At 54.6% G+C, this 22,002-nt stretch overlaps 2 protein-coding genes across 2 annotated transcripts in view; both read right to left on the minus strand.

The window, feature by feature from the left end:
- The window catches only part of LOC127567263 (guanylate-binding protein 1-like), a 226,480-nt gene that overhangs the window by 185,421 nt on the left and 19,057 nt on the right, over positions 1 to 22,002 (minus strand). The gene's annotated exons all lie outside the window — the stretch shown is intronic.
- On the minus strand, positions 1,477 to 20,724 carry LOC127567253 (guanylate-binding protein 2-like). Its single transcript, XM_052009936.1, is given in 10 exon segments — positions 1,477 to 1,919; positions 2,263 to 2,454; positions 8,896 to 8,989; positions 10,197 to 10,409; positions 11,171 to 11,451; positions 11,709 to 11,954; positions 16,393 to 16,580; positions 17,344 to 17,453; positions 17,822 to 17,949; positions 20,514 to 20,724. Coding segments are annotated over 10 exon segments (2,067 nt in total). The 5' UTR covers positions 20,686 to 20,724.

Below are 22,002 nucleotides of genomic sequence, written 5' to 3' on the forward strand. Positions count from 1 at the left end.
TGGGCTAATTAGGGATGCTCAGCTTGCCTTTATGGGGGGTGGGGGGCTGATTACATCTTACAAAATTGATTGCTTTTCTTTTTGAGGAGGCGGCGAAGGTGATTGCTGAATGGATGTTGTCTACGTTGACGTCAGTAGGGGGTGTTGTGACAAGGCCTCCCACCCCCCTCATGGGGGGCTGATGAGGAAGATAACAATGCATGGAATCCGTGGTGACCTGGTCGTCTGGATTCAGACTTGTCTTGCCTAGAGGAGGGTAATGGGGTATTTTTCTGGGAAGGTGGGGTGTACCCAGTGATGTTCCACAGAGATCCGTGTTGGGACCTCCGCTCTTGGTGGAATGGGACTTGGACGAGAATGCGGAACGGTGGGTCTGCAGGTCCGTGGATGACACAAGGGGGATACGGCACCATATGGATCGGTTGCAGATGTGGGCGGAGAAACGGCAGACGCAGAGAGTTTACAAGGCCTCGGTCAGACCACATTTGGAGAGTTGTGGGCCGTTCTGGGCCCCGTATCTACGGAAGGATGTGGCGGCGCTGGAGAGGGTCCAGAGGAGGTTCAGGAGAACGAGCCTGGAGGTGAAAGGGTTAACCGACGAGGAGCGTTTGACGTCTCTGGGCCTGAACTCGCTGTCGTTTAGAAGGATGGGGGGGCGGATGTCACTGAAACCTCCGGATGATTGATAGCCCCGGATGGAGCAGACGTGGAGACAGTGTTCCCAGCGGTGGGAGAGTCCGGGACCAGAGGGCGCAGCCTCAGAATTGAAGGACGTCCCTTTAGAATGGAGACGAGGAGGAATTTCTTCAGCCAGCGAAGGGCGGTGAATCTGTGGGATCCGTCGCCACAGACGGCTGGGGAGGCCACGTCATTGGGTGTGTCTAAAGCGGAGGTCGAGGGATCTGGATTAGTGAGGGCGTTGAAGGTTCCGGGGACAAGGCAGGAGAACAGGGTTGGGGTAGAGTCAGTGACGGGGGAGAGTGTTCGTGGGTTGTGGCAGGTGATCCGGTGGGTAGGGGGAGAGTCGGTGACGGGGGAGAGTGTCCGTGGGCTCTTGGAGGGGATTCGGTGAGTGGGAGGAGAGTCGGTGATGGGGGAGACTGCTCTTGAGATGTGGAAGGGGATTCGGTTTGGGGGGAGAGTCGGTGACGGGGGAGAGTGTCTGTGGGCTGTGGGAGGGGATGCGGTGCGTTGAGGGAGAGTCGGTGACGGGGAAGAGTGTCCGTGGGCTGTGGGAGGGGACTCGGTGTGTGGGAAGGGGCGGAGGAAATTTCTGCTCCCCCTGACCCCCCCCCCCCCCCGGTGTGAACGTTGTTGTGTCAGCACCACTTATATCCGGCTGCGGATGGGCTGTGGGAGGGGTGGGGTGGAGGACACTTTGGGTCCATTTCAGTGATAAGATTGGGAGGCGGGAGGGTAGAAGGGGTCGGGAATGTAGGTGCGGTGAACCATTTCAAGATGCGGCCATTTCTTTGACTACTTCTTTGAACTGTCAATCAAGGATCCGATCCCAGCCAATACCCCACCAACCACCACACCGGCAATCATACCGGGTACCCCACCGGCCTTCATCACACTGAGCCCACTCACCGCCCCAGCCAATAAATAAGGCGCCGCTAATTTCAGTTTGGTTATGAAACTCTGATGATTCTGCTCTTCATACTTCTGCTTCAGGTACTCGTAAGTCTCCTGAGCCCGTTCCGCATCCTGCTTCCTGCCCTCGGACGAGTACTTCTTCACCTCTCTCTCTGTGTGGTCCATGGCTTCCTTCAGCTCCTCCAGCCTGAACTTTTTCCCCTCCTCAAACTTCTCTCTGAGCTGCTTCAGGAGCTGTTTGTTCCTGCTTTTCTCGGCCGCCTTCATCTCCCACTCCCTCTTCTCCATCTCCTCCTTCACCTTCGAGAGCTCCTTTTCCAAAGCTGACCAGAAGGGGACAGAGAACGAGTCGGTTAGTCCCTGGGGAGAGTGGTGAAGGGGCTCATTTTCCCCACAGTGTGTGACGGGGACATTGCAGAGGGAGCTTCACTCCCCGTTCAAACTGTTATGTTTCCCTCGAGAGATTTATTAGGTTTTTCTCAGTTCATTCTTTACAAATATGCACGCAGTCAGAAACACCAAATTACAGCAGCATCATCCTTGTCTTGCTTCTCAAGCTGCCCTATTACGGGCTCCCGATCCTCGGTCTACTAGCCACTTTCAATGAGTCATTTACTTGGAAGACTCTCCCACAAAGGACAGGTGGTGGGGCAACGTCCAGCTGACTGGGGCGTGGGGCTGTAGAGTGTCCGGTCCCATCCTCCGCAACACCGGGGATAGGTCGAACCTGAGCACGGAGTGACCAAAGCGCCCATGTACTTGGGGTCCACAAACCGGCTGCCAGAGCCACACCCGGAGGATATCGGCTGGCACTTTCGCAACCGGCTGTTGGAGGACGGCCAACTCGTTCCGACTGTTCTGGGAGAAGGTGAGGGGGAGCGAGGGAGTTTCCTCTCCTGAAGCCTACAGTGGGACGCGGGGAAGGCTCATGTCTGCCTCTTCCGTCAGGAGTACGCGCTGGGCGCGGTGTCGACCGAGGAGTGGGAGCACGTGATAGGGCCGCTCCAGAACTAGCTTACCTGCAGAAGAGGTGGTTGAATGGACTTATTTGTGCTGGAGGCCTGTGAGTAGTGGTGTTCCACAGGGATCTGTGTTGGGACCTCTGGTGTTTGTGATGTACAAGATTGGTGGAGTCATGAATAGTGCAGAAGACCGGCGACGGATACAGCGGGACATCGGTCAGCTGCAGGTGTGGGCAGAGAAATGGCAGATGGAGTTCAACCCGGAGAAACGTGAGGTATTGCACCTTGGTATGACTAGTGTCAAGAGGCAGTGCACTCTTAGGGGCAAGAGCCTTCACAGTGTTGAAGAGAAGAGAGACTTTGGAGTGCAAGTCCATGGATCATTGAAAGTGGGTACACAGGGAGGCAAGGTGGTTAAGAAGGTTTATGGAACGCTGCTTTCATTGATCGGGGTATTGAGTACAGGAGTCATGGAGTTATGATGCATCTCTATAGAACTCTGTTTAGGCCGCATTTCGAGTATTGCGGGAAATTCTGGGCACCTCACTGCAGGAAGGATGTCGAGGCTTTAGAGCGGGTGCAGAGGAGGTTTACCGGGATACTGCCTGGATTAGAGGGCATGTGCTATCAGCAGAGGCTGGACAAACTTGGGCTCTTTTCTCTGGAGCGGCGGAGGCTGAGGGACGATCTGTTGGAAGTGTGTAAAATAATGAGGGGCAGAGATAGGGTGGACAAGCAATATCTTTTTCCCTATTATTGGCGATCCAATACCAGATAGCATGCAATTGAGGGTGAGGGGGGTGGGTAGGTTCAGAACAAACGTGAGGGGTACGTTTTTGACTGAGAGAGTGGTGGATGCTCGGAGTGCGTTGCCTGATAGGGTGGTTGAGGTACATTCATTGGGGGCTTTTAAAAGGGGCTTGGATGGGAGCGAAATGTAGGGATGTGGGCATTCTGTATGTAGGAGGGATTAGCTATGTGGGCACAACATTGTGGGCCTATTCTCTACTGTTCTATTTTCTATAGGTCCCTGCTTATCCAAATGTGATTAAACCCTGTCCCTGGGAATCTTGTCCGACAGCTTCCCTTCCACGGATGTCAGGCTCAAGGGCCTGCAGTTTGCTGGATCACCCCGAATGCCCTTCTTTAAACAAAGGAGCGACACTGGCTCCTCTCTGCTGCTCTTGGAACTCGCCTGTGGCTAAAGAGGACACGAAGATCTTGGTCAACGCCCCAGCACTCTGCCCCCGTTACCTCCCTCAGTATCCTGGGGTTTACATGGGATAGCGCACGACCATTTTAAAAAGACGGACATAACCAGCGGGCAGCGTTCGGAGCGGGCAGCGGAGGGAGACGGAGCAGAGTGATTGGGCTTTTGCTCAACGGGCTTAGGCGGTAACTGGACGAGGCGAGATCCACTTATCTACCGTTCTCATCGGCATCAAGAGGCGGAGACCATCTGCAACAGCACTGGTGAGTTGCTGATAAGTAAAGGTAAGGTTTAACTGTTATTGTTAAAACTTTTAAGTAGAATACAGCTAGGTAGGGAAAATATAGTTCAGATGTAGGACTTGGCGATGTGCTGCAGCTGCATGATGTGGGAGCAAGTACACGGTGATCACATCTGCAGTACGTGCTTGAAGATGGAGGAACTTCAGCTCAGAATTGATGAGCTGGAGTCGCCGCTTCAAACACTGCGGAGCATTAGGGAGGGAGAGAGTCATGTCGATGCTGTGCATTGGGACGCAGTCACCCCCCTTAGAGCAGGTACTTCTAGGGTCCAGGAGGCAGATAGATGAGTGACTGTCAGGGGAGAGAAAGGGAACAAGCAGACAGTGCAGAGGACACTGGAGGCTATTCCCCTCAGTAACAGGTTCTCCACTTTGGATGCTTTTGAGGGGGATGACCTACAGGAATCAAGCAGCAGAAGCCAAGTCTCTGGCACTGGGATTGGCCCTGCTGCTCAGAAGGGAAAGGAGGAGAAGAGGAAGGCAGTAGTGATAGGGGACTCGATAGTCATGGGAACAGACAAGAGGTTCTGTGGACGTGAGCGAAAATCCCGAATGGTATTTTGCCTCCCAGGATCCAGTGTCCGGGATGTCTCTGATCAGGTCCACAGCATTTTTGAGCGGGAGTGAAAGCAGCCAGAATTCATGGTACATGTTGGTACCAACGACAGAATGAGGAAGAGGGATGATGTCCTGCAGAGTGAGTTTAGGGATGAGGCAGAAGGCTGAAGAACAGGACCTCAAGGGTAGCAATCTCAGGATTGCTGCCAGTGCCACGTGATAGTGAAGGTAGGAATAGGAGGAGATGGCAGATAAATGCGTGGCTGAGGAGTTGGTGCAGGGAGCAAGGTTTTAGATTTTTGTATCATTGGGATCTCTTCTGGGGAAGTTGGGACCTGTACAGAGTGGACGGGTTACACCTGAACCCGAGGGGGACAATATCCTCGCAGGCATGTGCTCTAATATGGTTAGGGGGGGGGGGGGTTTAAACTTGTTTGCGAGATGGATGGTAACCGGAGGGGTAGGTCAGTGGAAGAAGTGCATGAGGTCAAGTCAGATATAACATGTAGAGAGGCTTTGAGGAAGGAGGCGCAGAGTATAGGGTCTAAAAGTTGAAAGGTGGATGGACTAAAGTGCATTTACTTAATTGCAAGAAGTATCAGGATAAGGGTGATGAACTGAGAGCTTGGATAAATACATGGACTATGATAGTGTGGCTCCTGTAGAGACTTGGCTGTCACCAGAGCAGGAATGGATACTGAATATTTCTGGATTTCAGTGTTTTAAAAGGGATGGGAGTAGTGGAGAAGAGGAGGCGGGGTGACGATACTGGTCAGGGATACTGTTACAGCTGCAGCAAGGGTGGATAATGTAGCAGGATCCTCTCTAGAGTCAACATGGGTGGAAGTTGGTAATAGGAAGGAGAAGTTACTCTACTGGGAGTATCCTATAGGTACCCCGATAGCAGCAGGGATACAGAGGAGCAGATTTGGGGGCAGATTTTGGAAAGGTGCAAGAATAACAGGGTTGTTGACATGGGAAACTTCAACTTCCCAAATATTGATTGTCGCCTGCGAAGTACCAAAGGTTTATACAGGACAGAGTTTGTTAAGTGTGTCCAGGACGGATTCCTTTCACTGTCTGTTGACAGGCCGACTAGAGGGAATGTCCTATTGCATATAGTACTAGGTAATGAACCGGGTCAGGTGACAGGTCCCTCAGTGGGTGAGCATTTGGGGGACAGTGACCACCTCTCCTTAACCTTTAGCATTTTCATGGACAGGGATAGGAGCAAAGAGGACGGGAAAATATTCAATTGGGGAAAGGTGAATTATGAGGCTGTGAAGCTAGAACTTGCGAGTGTAAATTGGGATGACATTTTTGAAGGGAAATGTACTCTGGAGATGTGGTCGTTGTTCAAGGATCTCTTGCAGGATGTTAGGGATAAATTTGTCCCGGTGAGGCAGAGAAGGAATGGCAGGGTGAAGAAACCTTGGTAAGTAGGGTTAAGGAAAATCCCAAGACTTCTTTTTCACTTATGTGAAGCGCATAAGGATGACGAGAGTAAAGGTAGGACCGATTAGAGACAAAGATGGAAAAATGTGCCTGGAAGCTGTGGAAGTGGGTGAAGTTCTCAATGAATACTTCTCTTCAGTAGTCACCAAGGAGAGGGACCTTGATGACGCTAAGGACAATGTTGGTAAGGTTAATGTTCTAGAACATGTAGATATCAAGGGAGAGGATGTGTTGGAGCTGTTAGAAAATATTAGGACAGAGGTCCCCAGAGCCCGATGGAATATTCTCCAGGCTGCTGGCGAGGCGAGGGAGGAGATTGCTGAACTGTTGGCGAGGATCTTTGAGTCCTTCTTGTCCACGGGAATGGTACCGGAGGACTGGAGGGTGGCAAATGTTTTCCCCTTATTCAAATAAGGTAGTAGGGATAGTCCAGGGAATTATAGACCAGTGAGCCTTACGTCTGTGGTGGGTAGTTGTTGGAAAGAATTCTTAGAGATAGGATCTCTAAGAATTCAAAGAATCATGGTCTGATTAAGGGCAGCCAGCATGGCTTTATGAGGGGCAGACGATGTATCATATTCCTTGAGGAGGTGACCAGGCAGATTGATGAGGGTAGTGCAGTAGATGTGGTCTACATGGATTTTAGTAAGGCACTTGACGAAGTTCCACATTGTCGGCTTCTTCAGGAGGTCAGAGGACAAGGGATCCAGGGAGGCTTGACCGTGTGGATTCAAAATTGACTTGCATGTAGAAAGCAGAGGGTTGTGGTGGAGGGAGGCCATTCAGATTGGAGGGCTGTGACGAGCTGTTTCCCACAAGCATCTGTTCTGGTACCACCGTGAATTTTATTGATGACTTCTTTGGTGAGGGCGGTTAGAAGGGTGGGTTGGCAAGTTTGCAGACGACACAAAGGTAGGTGGTGTTGTGGATAGTGTGGAGGACTGTTTAATATTGCAGAGGGATATTGGTAGGATGCAGAGCTGGCTTGAGAAGTGTCAGATGGAGTTCAATCCGGAGAAGTGTGAGGTGGAACACTTTGGAAGGACAAACTCCAAGACGAAGTACAAAGTTAATAGTTGGCTTCTGGGTAGTGTGAAGGAGCAGAGGGATCTGTGGGGTGGGGGGGGGGGTGGTCTTATGCCTCACAGGTGGATCGGGTGGTTAAGAAAGCTTATGGGATGTTAGCTTTCATAATGAGGAAGTAAAGGGTTAAGAAATTGTGACCGTACATATAACAAATGAAAAAATGTCACACACGCAAGCCCCTGACTCAAGAGCAGGTGGTAATTACTGTGTCCGGAACTTGATTGTAAACGAATTATTCTAAACAATGAGGGTGATGTTTGTCTTTGTATCTTAGGCGCCCAGATCGAAACTGCTGTAGTACACTGCTAATAAACACATTTTAACAGAATTAAACTTGCACTGTGTGATTTTGCAGCCGGCAGGAGTAGGAACTTAAACTGGGATAACAATCCGTCGTAGGATCGAGTTTAAGAGCCGCGAGGTAATGATGCAGCTCTACAAAACTCTGGTTAGACCACACTTGGAGTACTGTGTCCAGTTTTGTTCGCCTCATGATAGGACGAATATGGAAGCGTTGGAAAAGGTGCAGAGGAGATTTACCAGGATGCTGCTTGCTTTGGAAAGTATGGATTATCAGGAGAGACTAAGGGAGCTAGGGTTTTACTCTTTGGAGAGAAGGAGGATGAGGGGAGACATGACACATGTATACAAACTATTAAGAGGAATAGATAGAGTGGACAGCCGGCGCCTCTTTCACAGGGTACCAATGCTCAATACAAGAGGGCATGACTTTCACGTCACAGGTGGGAAGTTCAAGGGAGATATCAGAGGGAGGTTTTTTACGCAAACTGTGGTTGGGGTTTGGAATGCGTTGCCTGGGGTGGTGGTGGAGGCAGGCACCTTGATCAAATTCAAGAGATTGTTAGAAAATCACGGAGGAATTTAAAATAGGGAGAAATGTGGAAGGAAGGTGTTGAATAGCCTTAGGCGAAGTTTAAAGGCCAGCACAACATGGTGGGCCGAAGGGCCTGTACTGTGCTGTGGTATTCTATTGTTCTATGGTATCGCATCTGAGGACTTGTGCACAATGTTCTTGAGGTGGACACCTTAACAAGGCGTGGGTAAAGGCGAGGTGCGAGCAGAGATGGTCTGCAGTCACCCGTGCCAAGGAAAGATACTCGAGAGCAGAGCTCCTCGTTGTCCAGCCCGGGTCCCGAGGTCACCAGGCACACCAGCACAGACCAGGATGGTAACCAAGGTTTGCAAAGGCACACACTAACAGCTGGACAATAACGTTACTCACTTGAAGGTCTTATTGGCAATTACCACGTTGTTCCTATTGGTCAGTAACACCAAGATCAACGGAACGTGGTTGGTGCTTTACGCGTGCTCATGAGGGATTCGAAGGTGGCCAAGGATTTGAATTGGTCAATATCTTTCTGAAAAAGACAACTCTTTGTTGAAACTTTAGAATGGTTCGGCGACAGGGGGCCGGACTGCTCTCCTGGTGCACAAGTAAATAAAGTGTGACTGGGAAAGGGGTGCAAGTTGTCAGATTCCAGTTGATCGGCGATAAGATCCACTTCTTTCTTAACATCCAACAGGCCCAACATCCCCCTCCATGGTCTCACTACCGTCCACCTTCTCCTTGGTGAACACTGATGCAAAGCACCCGACAGGTGTGTCTCTCTTCACTCTGGATGAAGAGACTCCGACCTGAAGCGTTAACTTCACCTCCGCAGATGCTGCCTGACCTGAACTTTACAGCCACTTGTTTCTTTTCTTACCGTTCTGTTCGGCAGTCAGCTTCTCGTCCATCATCTTTACTTGGCCGATAAGACTTTTCCTTTCGTCCAGGAAGCGGGCGAGGACCGCATTCCCCTATGGAGAAGGAGAGATCCAATAAATTCAGGTCCGACTCTCTCCCTCCCTCCGGTCACTCCGGACAGCAAGAGACAAGCGACAGACTCGCCGAGAGACGTCCAGCGCTGGGGAATGGGTTCACAATCCTGCTACAGACCCACATGATCTCGGTGACACCCCACCGGGAGACCGTGCACAATCGATATCGTTGACTTGGATGAAGGCAGCAAAGGTTTGAGAGAGAGCAGAGAGGTAGTTTCAGTGAATGGGCAAGGATCAGGGAACTGGAGCATCATGTAGGAGAATGCAAAAGTATCCACGACGGCAGAAAAATAAACAAAGCCTCTTACCTAAGTGGGAGAGACTGTGGAGTTCTGAGATGCAGAGGGATCGGGTGTCCGAGTGTCGGATTCACAAAAAGTCGGTGTGCAAGTAATTGGGGGGGGGGGGGATAACAGTGTGGGACAAAGGTGATACTGAAGTTACATCGGGTATCGGTGAGATCACACCCACAGGAGAGGACGGTCTCCTTCAACACCAAATGTACCGGGAGCAGTTCAGAGGAGGGTCATTGGACCGATACCTGGGAGGCCAGGGTGTCGATGAGAGAAGGTGGGACAGACGGGGATGACACACTCCTGTGGCAGAGTCCAGAATTCGGAGTCACTGACTGGGTGGTTTATTCATGGGATACGGACGTGTGTGGGAGAGGTGTACGGGAGACGGAGGTGTGGGAGAGGAGTACGTGTGGGGGAGGTTTACGGGAGGTATGAGGAAATGTTCATTAAATCCAAGGAATTAAAAGATAACTGGTGCTGGGAATGAGGGCATGAGGATAAATTCACAGGTCACTGCACTGAATGGTGGAGCAGGGGCTGAGGGGACAAATCCGCCAAATGTCCATGTTCTCCATAACTGACGAACACTCTCCCACGTCACCGGCTCTCCCCCCACCCACCTAACCCCCTCCCACAGTCCACGGACACTCCTTCTCGTCACTGACACACCCACCCACCCACCCACATCTCATGGAGACTCTCGTCACAGGGTCACCCCCCCCCCCTCGTTAATATCATTCCAGGTGCTACAGAGGGCTGGACACAAATTCAGATTTGTAGAGTGACACGGAGGGAGGGAGGCAGGAGGGGAAATTTTATGTAGCCATGCAAGGCCGAGGGAAAACGAGTGAAAATTGAGGAGCGTTGCTGGGTAATACGGAACACACCTGGACTTCATGCTTGGTTGCAGCTCTGTATTTGTTGACGGACGCACTGAGCACAGAATCCAGCTTCTGGTACCCACCAGCTACCAGGTAGTGTCCAGAAGCCAGTTTTGCCTGAATCGATTCCATAGCGTCGGAGAGAGATTTCTCACATCGCTCTCGTGACTCAGCCTCGATCTTGCCCATGAGAGAACTGTAATGGCAACTAATGGCCTCCTGAGAGTGAAAGAAAGATGTTGTGAATCCTTCTACCTCAGGGGGAGAGCTGTCCATTGTCCGGTGTCCCTCAGTCCCTCTCCCTCAGGGGGAGATCTGTACACGGACCGGTGTCCCTCAGTCCCGCTCCCTCAGGGGGAGACCTGAACACTGACCGGTGTCTCTCAGTCCCTCTCCCTCAGGGGGGGATCTGTACACTCACCGGTATCACTTAGTCCCTCTCCATCAGGGGGAGATCTGTGCGCTCACTTGTGTCCATCAGTCCCTCTCCCTCAGGGGGAGATCTGTGCACTGACCGGTGTCCCTCAATCCCTCTCCCTCAGGGCGAGATCTGTACACGGACCGGTGTCCCTCAGTCCCGCTCCCTCAGGGGGAGACCTGAACACTGACCGGTGTCTCTCAGTCCCTCTCCCTCGGGGGGGATCTGTACACTCACCGGTATCACTTAGTCCCTCTCCCTCAGGGGGAGATCTGTGCGCTCACTTGTGTCCATCAGTCCCTCTCCCTCAGGGGGAGATCTGTGCACTGACCGGTGTCCCTCAGTCCCTCTCCCTCAGGGCGAGATCTGTACACTGACCGGTGTCCCTCAGTCCCTCTCCCTCAGGGGCAGAGCTGTACATCGACCGCTGTCTCTCAGTCCCTCTCCCTCAGGGGGAGATCTGTACACTGACCGGTATCCCTCATTCCTTGCCCCTCCATCTGTGGGTTGGGTCCAGAGACTCCTGGACAGATGTGGGAATCGCTGGACAATAGAAGCTCACCTCCAGCTCCTGGATGTGTTTCTCACTGGGGTCGTAGATAGATCTTTTCAGGAAGAGTTTCAGTGCCTCCTTCTGGTTCTCATTAGAATCCTTGAGGAGTTTGCTGAAAGCCTCAGGGCCACTGTGGGAGAATTGGCTCATTTTCTCTTTGTAAAAGGCCAGGGCTTCATCCAATGCTGCCTTGTTCTCCACCTCCATCAATCTGGCGACACTCCTCTCCACACACGGTCGGCCCCCGTCCGTCATCATGCCCACATAGGTCTCGGTCAGTTCAGCAAATCCTGCGGAAGATGGTACCGGGAGTAAGAGCTTGGGGATTTGATTTATCCCTTTATTCCCACTGATTAAAATCACAGTGGACCAAACCCATTCACTCCCACTCTTCATACTTCCAAAGGAGTCCTCCGCTTTGCATTAACTCCCACCGTCCGCGCACCCAATGGGACCCCACCCTATCATGCTCTCATGGTGTGTATTCCAATTCCGGCTCAGTTTGTTCTGCCGAAGGGAGGTGAGGTGTTGTTACCCAATTACTCACTGCTGCCCGTGACCTTGTGACCCCCGAGAACTCTCTTGACTTTCTTGTGGGTGTGAACGTATTCCTGGAGTCTCCGGAGTTCCTCGACAAACTCCTCATCCAGATCCTCGTCCTCCATTTCCTGAAGCCCCTTGAGTTTCTTCCATTGAGCCGGACAGGGAAATGCAAAGCAGCGACGCGTCGGGAAATGATCCCGGATACACCTGCGGAGATCGTTGTATTCCCGGTTCTGCTGACTGTTCCCATCTGTGAAAGCAGCAAGAATTCAGGGCGGGAGGGTTTACACGTCCTGACACCCTGTTCCCCCACTCCCCAACCTAGGGACTGTTACCAACGCATTCCCACACGGCTATGGGGAGGGGCAGGAAAGGACAGGAGGGGAATAGATAAGGAGGACAGGAGGGATGTGGAGGGGGAGTGGAGGGGGGAGGAAAGAGGGGAGGGGAAGAGAGGAGGGGAGGGGTGAACGAGGAATGGAAGGGCTTGCAGTGGAGGGAAAGGGCAGGAGGAGGACAGAAGGGGCTTGGAGGAGAGGGGAGGGGCAGGGGGAAGGCAGGACAGGAGCGGTGGGGAGGGCAGGACAGGAGGGGCATGGAGGGGAGGGAAGGACAGGGTAGTACAGGAGGAGCGTGGAGTGGAAGGGAGGGGCGGGGAGGAGTGGAAGTCCAGTGGGAGGACAGGAGGCGCATAGAGGGGAGGGGAGTGTAGGTCAGGGGAAGACTGCAGCGGCAGGGAGGGTAGGGACAGGATAGGGGAGGGTAGGCCAGGAGGGACATGGAGGGAAGTGGAGGGGAGCAGAGGAGGACGGGAGAGGCGGGAGGGGAGTGGAGGGGAGGGACAGGGGAGGGGGAGAGTGACGGGGAGGGAGGGGATGGACTGGGGAGGACCGGAGGGGAGGGGAGTGTCAGGAGTGGAGTGGCAGAGGACAACAGGAAGGGAAGGGGACGGGAGGGGAAGGGAGGGGGAGGTGGGCAGCGGAGTGAGGACAGAAGGTAAGGGGCAGGGGAGGACAGGCGGCGAGTAGCGGGCGGGAGGTGAGGGGGAGGGGAGAGGGCGGGCGGGGGAGGAGAGAGGGGGAGGGGAGATGGTGGATAAGGGAGAGTTGGGGGAGTGGAGAGAGGAGGGGGAGCGGGGGAGGGTGAGTAGATGTGGGAGAGTGAGGAGGGGGTGGGGGAGGGGAGGGGGACGATGGGGGAGTGGGTAGGGGGACAGGTAGGATAAGGGGAGGGGAATGGGGAGAGTGGAGGGGTAGGAGGGTTAAAGGGTGGAGGAGGGGCAGGGGAGGTGGAAAAGAGGAGAGGGGAGGGGAGGCGGGAGAAGGGGATGGGGAGGGTGAGGAGGGGGAGGGGGAGGTGGGGGATAGGGGAGGAGATGATGAGGAAAGTGGGAGGGGGAGCGGGGCGGAGGAGGGGAGTGGGTGGACGGTGAGGAGGGGGAGGAGGAGAACGGGAGAAGAGGTTGGGACGATCGGAGGGGTGGAGAGAGGGGTGAGAGGAGGGTGAGGCGGGAGTGGAGAGGGAGTGGGATGGGAGGGGTAGAATAGGGGTCGGGGAGGTGAGGGGTGAGGGGGAGGGGATGGGTGAGGGGAGAAGATGGGGATGAGGATGGGGTGGGGTTGTGGGGAAGAGTAGGAGAGAGGTGGTTGAGAAATGGAGAGGAAGGTAGAAGGATGGGAGAGGAAGGAGGTGGAGGGGAGTGGAGAGGGACGAGGGGAGGGGGAGGTGGAGGAGTGGGCGGATGGGGAGTGGTGTTGTAAGGGAGTGGAAGGGTAGGCGGAGGAGAAAGGGGAGGCGGAGGAGAGGAGGGGAGGGGCACTTGGAGGGGAGGGGTATGGGTAGAGGGGAGGGGGAGAGAAGGGGAGGGGGAGGGGAATAGTGGGTAGGGGAGGAGAGGGGAGAAGAGGTGCGAGGGGTGAGGAGGGGGAGGGCAAGATTAGTTGAGAAGGGAGGAGGAAGAGAGGGGAGATGTAAAGAAGGCGGGGGAGAGTTGGGGAGAGGGGAGGAGGGGTGAAAGTGGAGGAGGGGAGGGGGGGAGAGGGGAGGGGCGGAGAAGTAGAGGGGTGAATGTGCGGAGGGGTTTGTGGGAGGAGGGCGATGGGGTGGAGGGATAGGGGTGGAGAGTGAGGGAAGGCAGGAGGGGGAGGGGAGGAGTAGGGAGGGGGAAGGGGTAGTAGAATGGTGGATTGGTAGGAGAGGGGTAAGAAGAGGGTGGAGGGGAGAGGAGGGAACCGTGAGAGGGTAAGGAAGGGGCAGAGCGTGTAGGGGAGGAGGGGACGTGGAAAGGGAGGAGAGTGGGGAGCAGGAGGGGAGTGGGAGGAGAGAGTGGAGGGTAGAGGGGAGGGAAGAGGAGAGGAGGGCAGGGGGAGTGGAGGGGTGAGGCGGGTGGAGAGGGGGAGGGAGTGTGGGGATGGGAGAGAGTGGTGGGTAGAGGGGTGAGAGATAGGGAGTAGGGGAGGGGTGAGAGGAGGGGGAGGGGAATGGGTAGGTGTAGTTAAGGGGACGGGAGGGGAAAGGAGGGGACAGGAGGGGTATTCAAGCGACAGGTGGAGGGGAGGGGCAAGTTGTACTTGAGGGGAGGGGCGGCGTGGACAGGGGAGGGGCAGTGGAGACAGGAAGTGGAGGGGTAGGACAGGAGGGTAGGGGACGGGAGGAGGGGAGGGGCGGGGTGGACAGGAGTGGAGGGGTGTGGTAGTACATGAGGGGAGGGGCGGTGAGGGGTGGGAGCTTGGGAGGACAGGAGGGGAATAGAGTGGAGAGGGGGAGGGTAGGAGAGTGGGGAGGCGAGGGGGTATGGGGAGTAGGAGGTGAGGGGGTAAGGGAAGGGGAGGAGTGGTAGAGGAGGGGGAGTGGATGGAGGGGAGGAGAGGGGGAGGAGGGGGAGTGGTTGGAGAGGAGGAGAGGGGTGAGGGCGAGGGGGAAGCGTAGGAGGGGGAGTGGCAGTGTGGGGGAGGGGAAGGGGATTTGGGGAGGGGAGTGGGAGTGGGGCAAGGAAGGAGAGAGGAGAGGGGAGAGGATGGGGAAAGGGGAGGGGAGAGGGGAGGGGAGAGGGGGGAGCAGATGGGGAGGGGGAGAGGGTGAAGGGAAATGCGTGAGGGAGAAGGTGAAGGGAGTGGTGACAGGTGGGCGTGAGGGGGAGGGCAGGGTGAGGGGAGGGAAGGGGAAAGGAGGCTAAAGGATTGGAAAGGAGCGGAAAGGAGGCGGGGGGGAAGCGGAGGGAAGAGGGGGGAGGTGAGGAGCAGTGCAGGAGGGGAGTGGAGTGGAGGGTAAGAGGGGAGGGTCGGGGAGCAGGGGAGAGGAGGTGTAGGGGAGAATGGGAAGGGAGGGGGAGGAGGAGAGGGGTAGGAGGAGAATGGGAGGGTAGGGGTAGGGGAGGACGGGGACGCGTCGAGGGCGGCGGAGAGGGGAGGAGGAAAGGGGAGTTGTAGGGGATGGGTAGGGTGAGGGGTAGGGGAGTGGTGGGGTTGGAGGGCTGGGGAGGAGGGGTAGGGGAGGAAGGGAGGGGAGTGGTGGGGAGGAGGGGAGGGAAAGGGCAGGGGGAGCACAGCAGGGGAGGAGAGGGGCAGGGGAGGACAGGAGGAGAGGGGCAGGGGTTGATAGAAGGAGCAGGGGAGGAGAGGAGGAGAGGGACAGGCGAGGCCATGTGGGGAGGGGAGGGGCAGGGGAGGAGGGGACGGGTGGGCAAGGGAGGGGCAGTGGGAGGAAACGCGGGAAGGGGTGTGGAGGGGATGGGGAAGGGGAGGGTCATGGGGAGGACAGGAGAGTAGGGGCAGCGGGAGGACAGGAGGGGAGTGGAGGGGAGGACGGGAGGGGAAAGGAGAGGAGGGGAGGGGCAGGGTTAGGACAGGAGGGGAGGGGTCAGGATGGGGGTGCAGTTGGAGGACAGGAGGGGTAGAGAGGGGAAGGTGGGGCATAGAGGAGAGGGGAGGGGAGGGCAAGAGGTAGACAGACGGGAGTGGAGGGGAGGGCAGGGGCCGGACCGGAGGGGCGTGGATGGGAGAGCAGGGGAGGACGGGAGGGACGTGGAGGGGAGGGGCAGGGGAAGGACAGGGGGGTCGGGGAGTGGAGGGGAGGATAGTGGGAGGACAGGACTGTCTTGGGAGGGGAGGGTGGGCATGTGTTGGGGGGTCAAGTGCAACGTAGTTGCGGGACATGGGTGGCTTGTCAGGGAGGGGAAGGATTTGGGGGATGGGTCGGTTTCACACAGTGTAGTTGGGGGCGCGTCTACGGGGAGGGGGCAGTGACAAGATGAGGGCAGTAGGTGTGATGGGGTGGGGCAGGGAGGTATCTAGCAGCTGGGAGGGGCTGCCTTTATACCTTCAAAGCACAGGACGGTGCCGGCTAGAGGTCGAGGTTTCTCGGGGGAGTGTGAGGTAATGTCAATGGGGAGGGGGATCAGGGCAGCTGAATGCAGAATAGAGGTGTGAAGGGAAGGGGGACCCTGGAGTGGGTGTGCACGATCCTGCAAGGTAATAGGATAAGGCAGTACCAGGAAGACTTCCATTATGAGCCGAGGTCTTCCCCTACCACCCTCTCGTCCCCTGACCTCACCCCTGTTCCCGCCATGTCCCCCCCCCCCCATCCACCTCTCACCCCTCTCCAAACTCATCCCAGGCGTAGATGACCAGTTGACCCCTGCGGTCCCCTATGACCTGTGCCCTCTGTGAATGACATGGTCACACACTCACCCTCCCTCAGACGGAGACAGTGCTCCAGGTAATCATCCGCAGACACCTCCTCCCCTTCGATCTGCAGCTCCAGGTTCAGATCACGGATCAGCCAGACAAATTCGGGGAAGAAACGGACAAAGTCCCGACTGTCACTGACATTGGCCTGGGACTTCACCTGGATCCATTTGGACAGTTCAGTCACAAAACTGGGAGCAATGTCAAGGATAAAGGAATGAAATGTTGGCAGGACTGTACTGAGGTAAGTCAGTCAGTGTGTGGGTATCCCCCTGAGAGAGTGACTGAGAGAAACCAGTCAGTGTTCAGATCTCCCCCTGAGAGAGAGGGACCAAGGGACACCAGTCAGTGTACAAATCTCCCTCTGAGGGAGAGGGACAGGAAGTCACCGGTCAGTGTACAGATCTCCCCCTGAGAGAGAGGGACCGAGGGACACCAGTCAGTGTACAGATCTCCCCCTGAGAGGGAGCGACTGAGGGACACCGGTCAGTGTACAGATCTCCCCCGAGGGAGAGGGACTGAGGGACACCAGTGTACAGATCTCCCCCTAAGTGAGAGGGCCTGAGAGACACCGCTCAGTGTACTAATCTCCTCCAGAGAGGGACTGAGAGACACCGGTCAGTATACAGATCTCTCCCTGAGGGAGAGGGACTTGAGGGACACCGGTCAGTGTACTGATCTCCCTCTGAGAGAGAGGGACCGAGGGACACCTGTCAGTGTACAGATCTCCCCCTGAGGGAGAGGGACTGAGGGACACCAGTGTACAGATCTCCCCCTAAGTGAGAGGGCCTGAGAGACACCGGTCAGTGTACAGATCCTCCCTGAGGGAGAGGGACTGAGGGACACCGGTCAGTGTACAGATCTCCCCCTGACAGAGAGGGACTTGAGGGACACCGGTCAGTGTACAGATCTCCCTCTGAGGGAGAGGGACTGAGAGACACCAGTGAAGGATACTGTAAGTCCGCCATGGATTGATGGTCTATATTTCCCCGACAGTTGTAAATAAAGATGCTGCTCAAGAGAATGGCCAGTGAAAAGATGGAAGTATCATTGGCGGGGTTTCCCTGCAGGTAGGATGGATCAGCAGTTAGTGGGGATTCTTGCATAGAGTTCAGTCTGATAGACGAGTGCCCCCTATTTTGAAAGAACTTGCTCCGTGGGGAAGGCAATTGGTTTTGGGTCACATACAGTTCAGACAAATAGATGGCAGAATTCCTCCGTCTATTGAACAGTGAACCTGCCGATGAATGTGTTTGTCATTTTTCAATTCTTTTACTTTAAATCCAGATCGTTAACGGGATTCAGACGTCCACGCTGCCTGTGGTGGAGTTTGCGCTCTGGTCTGTGGATCGTTTCTCTGTCTGTGGGGTGACCCATCAGGTAATGTGACAAGTGCACAGGGGTTGGGATGGTTGGAGAGTCAAGTACTGACCTTCTCGGGATCTCCCAGACCCTCGGTGTCCAACAGCAGGAAGCGTTGCCCCGGTCTCTGAGGGAGGGGTCGGCACCACATCCAGATTCCTTTGGTGTGAGACTGGACGGTTGATCCCAGTGAGAATCCTGTAGAGGGGGAGAGGGTGCAGAGAGTGGGGGGAGAGAGAGCGGGGGGAGCGAGCGGGGGGAGAGAGCAGGGGGAGAGAGAGCGGGGGAGAGGTGTGAGAGAGTGGGGAGAGGTGAGTGGAGAGGGGAGAGAGAGGAGGGGAGAAGGAGGGGAGAGGGGGAGCGGGGGGAGAGTGAGTGAGGCGGGGGAGTGCGGAGGGGAGAGCGCGGGGAAGGGGGAGTGGGAGGCGAATAGGGGAGGGGTAGAGTGGGGACAGAGGGGGAGAGGGGAGAGAGAGGGTGAGAGGTGGATGCGAGAGAGGTGGATGCGAGAGAGGTGGTAGAGGGGTGTATGTGGAGAGGGGTGGAGAGGGGAGAGGGGAGGGGTGGTGAGGGGGAGAGAGGGAGAGAACAGGAGCGAGAGCAAGGGGAGAGAGAGAGGGAAAAGTGGTGAGAGAGGGAGAAAAAAGGAAGAAAAGGAGAGAGGCAGAGTGAGAGAGAGGTGGGCGAGGGACAGAGAGAGGGTTGCGAGAGAGAAGGAGAGAGAAAAGGAGCGAGAAAGAGAGAGTGAGCGAATGAGAGAGAGGGGGCAGCGAGAGAGGGAGAGGAGGGAGCGAGAGGTTCGAGAGGAAGAAAGAGAGGGGGAAGCAAAAGAGAGAGACGAGAGAGAGAGCGAGCGAGAAAAGGAGAGAGAGACAGGGAGTGAGAGAGGGGGAGAGATGGGGAGGGAGAGGGAGAGGGGGACCAAGAAAGAGAGAGGGAGAGAGAGAGAGAGAGGGAGAGAGAGAGGGAAGGAGAGAGGGTGGGGTGGACAGCGAGAGAGAGAGAGGACGGAACGAGAGGGAGATGGCGAACAATAAGGAGAGAGGGGAGTGAGTGGGGGGTAGAGAGAGGGACGGGGAGGGTTTAGAGAGCGGGCGGGAGAGAAAGAGAGAAGATAGAGAACATTGGGGGAGGGTGAGTGAAGCCATTAGCTCCCGCATCCCAAAGACGTGGGTTATGAGTTAATCAACAGCTATCAGTCACCCCCAGTGTGTGGGAGATGGGGGAGAGTCGGCAGTCGGGGAGGGGGGAAGAGATGACGGGAACATGGGGAGAGTAAAATCAAATTGGTGCAGATTTCATGTACGTGAGGTGGTTTCATCCCACCTCCCAAAGACGTACTGGGGGTGGGGGTGGTGTTTAACCAGTTGAATTACCCCCATGGTGTAGCTGGATGGGAAGCGAACAAGCAGGGAGTTGATGGGCCTGTGAGACCGGGTAGTAAGTAGGAGGAGAGCACTGCGAGCTGGCATGGACTCAATGGGCTGAACAGTCTCCGATACCCTCAGGATATACGCGGCCAGATAGTATTTATAGCAAGTATTCTGCCTGGAGGTCGGTGACCAGTGGTGTTCCGCAGGGATCTGTTCTGGGACCCCTGCTCTTTGTGATTTTATAAATGACTTGGATGAGGATGCGGAGGGTGGGTCAGTAAGTTTGCTGATGATACAAAGGTTGGTGGTGTTGTTGATAGTGTAGCAGATTGCTGTAAGTCTCAACAAGATATTGATGGGATGCAGAGCTGGGCTGAGAAGTGGCAGATGGAGTTCCACCCGGATAAGTGTGAGGTGATACACTTCGAGAGATCGAATTTGAAGGCAGAATACAAGGTTAATGGCAGGACTCTCAGCAGTGTGTAGGAACAGAGGGGTCTTGGGGTCCACGTCCATAGATCCCTCAAGGTTGCCCCGCAGGTTTAACGGGTTGTTAAGTAGGCGTATTGAGCGTTGGCCTTCATTAGTCGGGGGATTTAGTTCAAGAGCATGAGGTGATGTTGCAGCTCTATAGAACTCTGGTCAGACCACACTTGGAGTATTGTGTTCAGTTCTGGTCGCCTCATAACAGGAAGGATATTGAAGCTTCAGAGAGGGCGCAGAGGAGATTTATCAGGATGCTACCTGGATTGGAGAGCACGTCTTATGAGGATAGGTCGAGCGAGCTGGGCCTTTTCTCTTTGGGGAGATGGAGGATGAGAGGTTACTTGACAGAGGTGTACAAGAGTCGAGTGGACAGTCAGAGACTTTTTTCCCAGGGCGACAATGGCTCACACGAGAAGATATAATTTTAAGGTGATTGGAGGAAGGTATAAGGGGGATGTCAGAGGTAAGTTTTTTTACACAGAGAGTGTAAGAGAGGGGTGGTGAATGGAACACACTCTCGACAGAGGTGGTGGGGCAAATACATTAGGGACATTTAAGAGACTCTTAGATAGGCATGAAATGATAGAGAAATGGAGAGCAATGTGGGAGGGAAGGGTTAGATGAAGCAGGATAAAATGTAAGCATAACATTGTGGGCCAAAGGGCCTGTACTGCGCTGTAATGTTCCATGTTCTGTGTAACCCTGGTCACCATTAATAAGACCAGTGTTCTCTCTACAGTTAGTGTGGTGGAGGAGGCGTGCAGTTTAAATTCCCCAGACATTGTCCAAAGCGGGGATGGGAAGGCCAACATTATGACAGCCTGCCATATCTTACGTATGCCCTGTGTATCCCAGGTATCCAAGATTTCTGCAGGACAGAGAGGCGAAATCACTGCCCCTTACCCTACTTTTTTCCCGCGAGGCGGTTCAGGAGGTAGGACTTCCCTGTACGAGCGGCACCAGCCACGGCCACCACAACCAGCGGATCCTCGACGGACCGGAGCAACCTCAGGGCCTCTGGGTTGACCTGCAGCTTCCCATCCGTGTTATAAACCAGCATCATGGGCTCCTCCATCTTCAGTCCGTTGGTCCCCGGTCACTGACGACTGACAGTCCTTTCCTGAAACGTCTGCAAAGTTGGAACAAGGGAGAGCGCACACTGATTTATTACAATGTCAATGGAACAGAACAAAAAACACACAGCGATCTGTTATTCTCTACGTGAAACAAATCCCAGCCTTTACTTTCCCTGGGAATCTTTCATTCAATATGTGAACCGGCAAATGCTTCGATTAGATTCCAATCCTGCAACACAGACTCAGGTGCGACAGAGACTCTGCTATAATTAGACGTTGCAGTTCAGCAGTTATTAATATAAATGTGAACCAACCTCCAAACTGCCTTCGAATGTAACCGACAAGGAGTAATCGAGACAGCGGGATAAGCAAACACCACCGTGTGTGAAGAGAGCATTTTCCTGGCTCACAGTGGGAGGTCGCTGAAGAGCTACGGTTTTGGAACCAAGGTCGTCATGAGACAATCTCCTGTGTGTCGGCCAATGTACAGCCTGTGGGGTAGTTGTTAATTAACCTGCGTTGAACCAGGTCGTCAGACACCTTCAACCAAGGTGATGCTGGGGGAACTCAGCAGGCCAGGCAGCCTCTGTGGAAAAAACAAGGCTGTCAATGTTTCGGGTCAGGAGCCCTCTGATCACTGCTCTGCTTTTCCCTCCAATATGTCGGGCTTCCCCCTTTCCCTCTCTTCAGTTATGAAGAAGGGCCCTGACCAGAAACATTGACAGCCTGCTTTTCTCCACGGATGCTGCCTGGCCTGCTGAGTTCCTCCAGCATCATCTTGCTTTTCATCTGGATTCCGGTGTCTGCGGTCCTTTGTTCCTCTATCTTCAGCCAAGGTGTTCTGCATCATTATCAACCCAATAACAAAGGTTCTAGGCTGCCTATTTCGCCACGTCCTTCGAAACTGATCATAGGTAGGATTGTTCTGTCAATCAATACCTGGGAAGTCAGTGTACCCAGAGGGTCAATCCTCAAAATACAGTGACCTGAAAGAGAAGAAGAATAATCTGACTGTCTGGGGATTTACGTGAGAAACTTTCAGATGATCAATGTGATGTACCTACTCCAATAAAGGTGCCTCGACATTCAGCCATCATCTTGTCAGCAAGATGTGCTCCCACTGTAACTGGCGTGTTCTATGGACCCACCAGTTGTTGTGAGTGAAGGGAACAGATTCGAAGGATCTCGAAAGTAGAGGACTCTGAACACAGTCTGGCAAGGAAGGATTTTTTTATTTACAAAGACAAACAAGGGCAAAAGTAACGGGGACAACACACACACACACACACACACACACACACACACACGCACACACA

Source organism: Pristis pectinata, unplaced genomic scaffold (assembly GCF_009764475.1).
Source record: "Pristis pectinata isolate sPriPec2 unplaced genomic scaffold, sPriPec2.1.pri scaffold_66_arrow_ctg1, whole genome shotgun sequence".
Classification (NCBI taxonomy): Eukaryota; Metazoa; Chordata; class Chondrichthyes; order Rhinopristiformes; family Pristidae; genus Pristis; species Pristis pectinata.